Here is an 8,918-nt window from a genome sequence, read left to right as displayed (position 1 = left end):
CGGGCTCCGGTGTTCCCCTCCCACCCAGCTCGGTCCCTCCCGCCACCCGCCGAGCGGGCTCCGGTGTTCCGCTCCCACCCCCGCTCGGTCCCTCCCGCCGCCCGCCGAGCGGGCTCCGGTGTTCCCCTCCCACCCCAGCTCGGTCCCTCCCGGCTCCCGGCGCCGGGCACGGCCGCGAGCGGTTACCAAAATAAAAGAGCAGGTTTAATTCACCGAACACAGAAGTCCCGTCGCGGCGGGGCGGGGCGGCCCCGGCCCGGTACGGGCGGCCCCGGGCAGCCCGGTGGCCGGTTCCCGGCAGCGGGGCCCCGCCGCCGCCCGCCCGCCGCGCCGCGCCGCACACACACGCACCACACGCACCGCGGCGGGCCCGTCACAGCAAAGCAGCGCCCCGGGACGGGCCCCGTTACAGCCCCTGCGTCTTCAGCTCCAGCGGCTCCGCCGGCGGCTCGGGCGGCGGCTCGGTAGCGGCGGCGGCGGCGGCGGTGACGGCGGTGGGGGCGGGCGGTTCTCCCTTGAGGGCGGCCAGGCGCTCGGCCAGGCTGCGCGGCCGCGGGCACAGCGCGAACTCGTACAGCACCGCGCCCAGCGCCGCGCCCAGCAGCGGGCCCGCCCAGTACACCTGCGGGGGGGCGGCGTGGGCACCGGCACCGGGGGACCCCCGGCCCCCCGCCCTCCGGAGGGGGCACGGCACCCACCCCGCTGACGCTCGGGCGTTTCCCGGTGAGCGTGGGACGGCCGCGCGTGCCCTTCCCCGGGATAGCGGGGGGTACCCAGCACCTTGGGGTGCTGCTGTCACCGCGGTGACACCGGCAGCCGCCCGCCTTCGGTGGGGACACAGCGGGGAGGGACTGGGGGGGCCCGGGGCGGGTTTGGGGGTCCCCGTCCCCCCCCACTTACCCAGTGGTTGGCGAAGTTGCGGGTGATGACGGCGGGGGCGAAGGAGCGAGCGGGGTTCATGCTGGCACCCGTGTAGTGGATCTGCAGGGGGATGGGGCAGTGGGGGCTGGACAGCTGCCCCCCAGCCCCTTCCCAGCCCCCGGGGTCCCAGCACGAGGGTCCCCGCGGCCGCCCTTACCCCGAAGAGGTGGCCGAGGGCGAGGGAGAAGCCGACGGGCACGGCGGCCATGGCCGGGCGCCCGTCGTGGCGGTCATCGAAGCTGGCGAAGACGCAGAGGACGAACTGGGCGGTCAGGAGCAGCTCCACCACCGTGCCCTGGCCCGGGCCCACGCCGGGGTGCAGCTGCGCGGGGAGAGGGCTCAGCACCCCGAAAAGTTGCTCCCTCATTCCCCCCAGCACCCAAAATCGTCCCTCATTATCCTTCCACACCCCAAAACCCCGCTGTACAACAAACCCCTCCTCATCCCCAAACTCCTCCAGGACGCCCAGCCCCCATTACTGTCCCACATCAATCCAAAACCCAAAACATCTTCTGGACACCCCCTCCCTCCCACTCACCATCAGACCCCTCAAACACCTCTGAACCCCAGAACCCCCATTACAGCCCCATGGTATCCCTAAATACCTCCTGGATCCCCCCAATTCCCCCAAACCTCTCTGAACCCCCTCATCCCCCCATTACAGCCCCACGGTACCCCAGATCCCAAAACAACCCCTGGATTCCCCCAATCCTTCCACATCCCCTTACAGTCCAAAAGTACCTCAGACCCCCAAACACCTCCTGGAGCCCCCAATCCCCCCAAACCCTCATTACAGCCCCCACCCCACTGCCACACCCCACGGCCCCCCAGCCCTGCAGACGCACCCAGCCCCCCGATTTCCCCCCAGGTGCCCCTGCTCACCGCGCTGAGGCCGAGGGTGCCACGGACGGGGCCCGGGGTCACCCCATAGAGCACCCCGGCACCGGCCAGCATGCCCAGCACCTGGGCCAGCAGGTAGCCCAGGGCACGGGGCAGGGAGAGCTGCGAGGCCATCAGGAAGGCCAGCGTGATGGCCGGGTTGACGTGACCCCCGCTGACATGGCCCAGCGCCTGCACCAGGGTGGTCTGGGCCAGCCCGAAGGCCAGGGCGGCCCCCACCACGCTGGGGGGCCCCGGGGCCCAGCGCAGGGAGGCCCCCAGCCCCAGCAGGGCATAGAGGAGGCTGCCCAGGAACTCGGCCAGGACGGCCCTCCAGAAGGCGGACGAGCGCAGCTCCCGCATGGCCTGGCCCCGCTGCCCTCCACGGCCCCGCTCCCCTCCCCGGGGGCCGCCCGTGCCCACCTTTATAAGCCCCCCCCGGGCCGGCCCCGGGGGTGGGATCGCACCTCCGCCACCCCCCCGTTAACCGCTTCGCTGCCCGGGGCACGGGACAGGTGACACGAGCGAGGAGCTCCCCCGAGCCCCCCCTGCACCCCCCGATAGTGGGGATCCCCCCAGAGCTGCGCCACCCCCATGCCTGGGGGGAGAGGGGGGGCTGTGACCCATTGGTGCCACCAGTGGGGTTTAGGGGACCCCCTTGCTCGGGGCCAGCACTGCCACACCTCCCACCTCCCCCCCCCATATGTTTTGGGGACATTTTGGGGCAACCCCCGCTGGGAGCCGCCCCCACCCCGCGGGAGGGGCTCTGGGTGGGCCCCGCTGGGGGTTGCGGGGTGTCCCCCCCCTCCCGGTGCTGTTGTCTGCGGGAGGGTTTATTCAGCGCGGCTTAGCGGGCGCTGAGTCCCCGGCCGGGGGGATTAGGGCTCGGCCCGGCCATTGGCGCCCGCCGGAATCTGCCGGGGCTGCAGAGGCCGCCACAAAGCGCTTTGCTGCGCTCAGCTCCCCGGCACGGGACGGGCTGACCGGGGGTCCCGGTCCCCGCCCCGCCCGGGGGGCCGCGGGGAGGGCGAACCCGCCCGCAGCGCCGGTGTCGAGAGCGCGGGGCGGTGGTCGAGACCCCCCCTGTCCCCTCACAGCATCGCTCCGCACCCACCTGCGAGCCCAGCACGCCTTTAATCCCCACACGGAGCAGAGGGCAGTAAAAGGGGAGGGGGCTCCCATCCTGTGGGTGCCCCACGGAGGTTCTGGCGGCGGCGAGGATCCGGTGTGGGGTGTGGGTGCGGAGGATCGGGGGGCTCAGGCAGTGCCCCGCTCCCGCTGCTCGGCCGGGGGGCCGTGTGAGGAGGGGGACAGGCTGGGGGTCTCCACCGGAGCCACGTCCCGGCAGGCGAGGCAGGCGCCCAGCTTCTCCCGGGAGGCTCCGGGCGCCAGGATGAGCTCGTAGGAGAGCCCGGCCAGCACCGCACCCAGCACCGGCCCCAGCCAGTACACCTGGAGGGGCACAGGGAGTTGGGGGGTCCCAGGGACGGGGGGGACCCCATCCCAGCGATGGAACCGAGCACAGGATGAGGGCAGCCGTGGGGAGGGGTGTCACTTGTTTGGGGTAGGGGGACTGGGGAAGGGGGCCCAGCCCGAGGATGGGGATGAGGTGGGGCTTGTCCCAAGGATGGCAATAGGGGGGACACACCAGTCCTGCGATGGTGACACCCTGGGGGACACAGCTGCTGCTGACTTACCCCAGGGGGACCCAGCCCAGGGAAGGGGAGACCAGGAACCGCTGTCCTGGGTTGGGGATGGGGCCGCAGCGGTCACACGCTGCAGCCGGGGGACTCACCCTTATTTGGGGACTCTGGGGGGCCCAAGGGTGCCCCCAACTCACCCAATGATCATCCCAGACACCGGTGACGACGGCCGGCCCCAGCGAGCGCGCGGGGTTCATGCTGCCCCCCGAGAATGGCCCCTGTGGAACACGGGGGGGGTCAGGGGCTGCTGGGGTGGGGACCCCCCGAGCGGGTGGGACACGGAGGGTCCTTACTGCGGCCAAGGCACCGGCGGCCACGGCGCTGCCCAGGGCCAGCCCGGCCTGCGGGGCCGCGTGCTCGGCGGCGGCGAAGGCGGCCAGTGCCAGCTGGAAGGTGGCGAAGGTCTCCCAGGCCAGCGCTGTCCCCGCTGTCCCCACCGCGCTCACCTGCGGGAGGGACACCTGTGCAGTGCCAGGTGACAGGGACGGGGATGGGGTCACTCACCCTGGTGACAGGGATGGGGATGGGGATGGGGATGGGGTCACTCACCCTGGTGACAGGGATGGGGATGGGGTCACTCACCCTGGTGACAGGGACGGGGATGGGGATGGGGTCACTCACCCTGGTGACAGGGATGGGGATGGGGTCACTCACCCTGGTGACAGGGATGGGGATGGGGGTCACTCACCCTGGTGACAGGGACGGGGATGGGGATGGGGTCACTCACCCTGGTGACAGGGACAGGGATGGCGATGGGGTCACTCACCCTGGTGACAGGGATGGGGATGGCGATGGGGGTCACTCACCCTGGTGACAGGGGTGAGGATGGCGATGGGGGTCACTCACCCTGGTGACGAGGCCGCTGTCATCCGGCAGCGTGGCTCGGGCAGCAGCAGAGGCCAGCGTGGCCCCCGTGCACTGGGCCAGGACCCCCACGACCCCGCGCAGGGCGCTCAGCTTGCGGGTGCACAGCAGGGCCAGTGTCAGCGCGGGGTTGGCCTGGGGCCCCCCGAGGGTGCAGACGAGCCCCCCGGCCACCAACCCCCCGGCCAGCGCCGGTGCCAGTGGCCCGGGGGCTGCCGAAGCCCCCAGGACCACCCCCACGAAGATGAGGGTCGCCGTCAGCTCCGCCAGCACCCCCCGCCAGAAGCGGCCGCTGCGCAGCTCCTGGGGGACAGCGGGGCCGGGGGTCACCCCACGGGCACTGCCAGCAGCGGGTGGCACAGAGAGGGGGTGACACGGGGGCGGGGGGCCTTGGGGATGGGGTGTCTCAGGGGTGGGGTGCACAAGGATTGGGTGTTCGGGGGGTGGGGTGCCATGGCAACAGGATGCCCCAGTTTTTGGGTACCAGGGTGATGGGGTGTTTTCGTGAGAGCACCCCCCAGCACCGGGGTACCACAGTGGGGGGGTCCCTCAGTGATGGGTACCCTGGTGATGGAGTGCCCTGGCAACAGGATGCCCCAGATTTTGGGTACCCATGGGGATGGGGTACATCAGAGGGGGGGTCCCTTGGGGATGGGACCCCTCAGCAGCTGGGCACTGCTGTGGGGAGTACCAGGACAATGGGGCGCCGTGGAAACGATGCCCCAGGTACCACAGGGATGGGGTACCTCAAGGATGGGACCCCTCAGTCCTTGGGCACTGCGGTGACAGTGGGGACAATGGGAACAATGTCCTGGCAATGGGGCCACGGGGGGGTCACAGGGATGAAGGTGGGGACAGCAGCCACAAGGGCCATGGTGGGGGGCACACAGAGACCCCTGTGCCAGAGCTGCGGGCTGGGCACTGAGGTGACAGGCTTGGAGGGTCTCCATGAGTTAGGGGCTGCTCACCCACCCCCCCTGGCACGGAGGGAGTGGGGCTGTGGCTTTGGGGGGGCTGGGGGGTCGGGGCCGCTCGCAGGGTCTTACCTCCCCGATGGCCATGGTGCAGCTGTGGGAGAGGGGAGAGCAGAGCACACCCGGGGCAGGGGCACCTCCTGCCCCCTGGCACTGCCGCCCCTGTCCCTGTCACCCCCTTGGCACAGGGCAACCCTGCGGTGCTGAGGGTGGGGCAGGATTTTGGGAGGGGGCTGTGGGGGTCCTTGGCTTGGGCTTGGAGCATCCCTGGGTGCCATGGCAACCCCCGGGACCCTTTGGGGTGTTGCCAGGACAACCAGAGATGAAAGCCGGGATGAAAGGCTGGGAGGGATGAGGGGGGGTCACACATCTGGGGTGAGAGTGGGGACAGGGCTGTCCCTGGGATGAGCACAGGGGGGACAGGGTCTTGGGGGGACTGGGTCTTGGGGGGACTGAGGGGGTCACAGGGGACAGGGTGACACACCTGGGGTGAGCACAGGGGGGACAGGGTCTTGGGGGGACTGAGGGGGTCACAGGGGACAGGGTGACACACCTGGGATGAGCACAGGGACAGGGTCCCGGGGGGACTGAGGGGGTCACAGGGGACAGGGTGACACACCTGGGGTGAGCACAGGGGGGACAGGGTCCTGGGGGGACTGAGGGGGTCACAGGGGGACAGGGTGACACACCTGAGATGAGCACAGGGACACGCTCTGGTAGGGGGGTGGCAATGTCACACACCTGGGACAAGAGTGGGGACAGGGTCCCTGGTGGGGCAACAGGAGGGGTGGCACACGTGGATGGAGATGGGGACAGGGCTGCCCCTGGCAGGGGGAGCGGGATGGGTCACACACCTGGGACAAGGATGGGGACAGGGGTGACTCTGGGGGGGGTCACAGACCTGCCACAATTCAGGGACAAGGATGTCCCCGGGGGGGGGTCACACACCTGCCATAATTCAGGGACAGGGGTGACCCAGGGTGGGGGGGTCACACACCTGGGACAAGGATGGGGACAGGGATGTCCCCAGGGGGGGTCACAGACCTGCCACAATTCAGGGACAGGGATGTCCGCAGGGGGGTCACAGACCTGCCACAATTCAGGGATAGGGATGTCCCCGGGGGTGTCACACACCTGGGACAAGGATGGGGACAGGGATGTCCCCGGGGGGGTCCCACCCCTGCCACAATTCAGGGACAGGGGTGACCCGGGGTGGGGGTCACACACCCGGGACGAGCTCCGGGCCGGGCTGACCCCTCCGCGGTGCCCGTGGGGGCGGCGGGCGGGGTCCGGGGGCAGCCCCGGTGCCCCCCCGGGCCGGGGCTCTGCCGGCTCAGCACCGGTGAGTCAGCGGGTGAAGCCCTGGCTCAGCACGGGGGGGCCCGGGCTGCTGAGCCCGGCAAAGCCAGAACAATCCGCGGGCACAAAGGGCTGCGACAGCGCCGGGACACGCGGGGGACACCGGGGGGACAGCCCCGGGGGGGTTCTGGCGGAGGGGGACACTGAGGGGACAGCCCTGGGGGGTTTGGGGGGTTCTATCCAGGGGGGGACACTGAGGGGACAGCCCTGGGGTTGGGTTCTATCTGGGGGAGACATGTGGGGGACACTGAGGGGACAGCTCTGGGGGGTGGGTTCTATCTGAGGGGGACAGCCCTGGGGGATTTGGGGGGTTCTATCTAAGGGGGATATGTGGGGGGACAGCCCTGGGGGATTTGGGGGGTTCTATCCAGGGGGGACAGCCCTGGGGGGTTGGGTGGGGGCTCCAGGGGGAATCCAGGGGGTAAATGTGGGGGACACGCAGGGGGATATGAGGGGGGACAATGGGGAGGGGAGATGAGTGGCACACTCGATGGGGACACATGAGGAACACCCCGGGGTAGACACTGTGGTGGGACCGTCACGGGGAGGGGACACAGGGAGGGGACATTTGGGGTGATAATGTGGAGGGGGGTCCCCAAGACCCTGTGCCACCCCCGTGCTGTCCCTGTCCCTCCGGCTGAGCTTGGTGCCAGGGCTGGGACCCCAATTCTGTCCCGACAGAACGTTCCTGGGGTTCTGTGTCACCCCACAGACCCTCTGGGGACCTCCAAGCCCTACAGACCCCCACCCAGATGCCCCACTATGCCCCACAGAGCCCCCCAAGTGTTCTGTGACCCCCCAACCCTCCCCACAGACTCCTCCAGGTGCCCCCTTCTCCCTCACAGACTCCCCCCGAGGTGCCCCCAGCACCCCCAATCCCACTGTGAAAAATGAAGATTTTAAGATTTTCGCAAATGTTACAATGAATATTATATGTGTGATGTTAGGAAGTCATGCTCTATTAATTCTCTTAAGTAGCGTGTTAAATATAGTTTTAGGTTCCAACATAATGTTAAAACAGAGACTATGGATGTGGGGGGAGTGGTTTTTTTCTTTTTTAGGAATGAAATACTCGCTTCAAGGAACACCTAAATCTTCCAAAGAAAAGGAATTTATGGTTTTCTTATCAGAAGAAACGAATTTCTTCAGGCCTTGCTCGACTGGAAGACGCCTTGGGGATTAAACAAACAGTTAACATACAACAGAGCTCTTGTTTTAAATAGAATGTATGCATAACCATGAAGGATATATGAATATGCAACAGGTTATTGTTTTTAAGGTTATTCCTTTCTTCACAAAGCATGCTTTTCCTAACTTAGTGTCCGTGAGCATCCGGATGTCCGTAATTCTTTGCTTTTTATTGTCTTGTAATTGTCCTAACTCTAAAGATTATTACTCTAATTGTATTATTATTTTTATAACTATTTTATAAAACAAGAAACTCTGTCTGTTTTATGTCAATTGTTTTTTTTAATCCCCATGGTGTCTTTGAGTTTGAGTAAGGCTTGAAGAAATTTATTTCTTCTGATAAGAAGCCATAAATTCTTTTCTTTTGGAAGATTTAGGTGTTCTTCAAAGTGAGTATCTAATTCTTAAAAAAACCCCTCTCCCTACATACATAGTCTCTATTTTAACATTATGTTGGAACCTAAAACTATATTTAACACACTACTTAAGAGAATTAATACAGCATAACTTTCTAACATTACACGTATAATAGTCATTGTAATATTTGCAAAAAGCCAATCATAACACATGCATTTTTCACATCTCTAACTAAAACCTGAGCTCCTCTAAAACCTCTAAATTCCTTAAAATTTACGTTTCACACTCAGCTGTGTGGGCACCCAGGGACCCCCCTCAGGTGCCTCCATCGTACTCTACAGAACCCCCAGCACCCCTCAGTCCTGCCCTGCAGACCCCAGACCCCGCTAGAAACCCAAATCTCACCCCCAGATCCCCCCAAGACGCCCCCAGACCCCTCAGGTGCCCCCCAGACCCCTCAGGGGCCCCCCAAATTCTCCCTTCCCGACTCCAAGATGGCGGCCCCAGCGCACCTCAGTCCTGCCTTGAAGACCCCAGAGCCCACTGGAAACCCCATTCTCGCCCCAAAGACCCCCCCAAGACGCCCTCCAGCCCCCTCAGGTGCTCCTCAGACCCCCTCAGGTGCTCCTCAGACCCCTCAGGTGCTCCCCAGACCCCTCAGGTGCCCCCCAAA

At 66.0% G+C, this 8,918-nt stretch overlaps 2 protein-coding genes across 2 annotated transcripts; both read right to left on the bottom strand.

The window, feature by feature from the left end:
* Positions 1–182: 182 nt before the first annotated feature.
* LOC100220064 (lens fiber major intrinsic protein) lies at positions 183–2,453 on the bottom strand. Its single transcript, XM_030259536.4, has 4 exons — positions 1,804–2,453; positions 1,079–1,243; positions 901–981; positions 183–622 (listed from the first exon to the last, which is right to left on the bottom strand). The coding sequence occupies exons 1-4, from the start codon at positions 2,161–2,163 to the stop codon at positions 407–409; spliced, it is 822 nt and encodes a 273-aa protein (XP_030115396.4). The 5' UTR covers positions 2,164–2,453; the 3' UTR covers positions 183–406.
* Positions 2,454–2,577: 124 nt separating this feature from the next.
* LOC115491449 (aquaporin-2-like) lies at positions 2,578–5,727 on the bottom strand. Its single transcript, XM_041711561.2, has 5 exons — positions 5,414–5,727; positions 4,350–4,670; positions 3,797–3,949; positions 3,641–3,721; positions 2,578–3,252 (listed from the first exon to the last, which is right to left on the bottom strand). Exons 1-5 carry the CDS (start codon positions 5,426–5,428, stop codon positions 3,058–3,060), a joined length of 765 nt encoding a protein of 254 aa, XP_041567495.2. The 5' UTR covers positions 5,429–5,727; the 3' UTR covers positions 2,578–3,057.
* Positions 5,728–8,918: the final 3,191 nt, after the last annotated feature.

This window comes from Taeniopygia guttata, chromosome 29 (assembly GCF_048771995.1).
Source record: "Taeniopygia guttata chromosome 29, bTaeGut7.mat, whole genome shotgun sequence".
Lineage (NCBI taxonomy): Eukaryota > Metazoa > Chordata > Aves > Passeriformes > Estrildidae > Taeniopygia > Taeniopygia guttata.
This window is presented reverse-complemented; position numbering and strand designations above follow the sequence as displayed.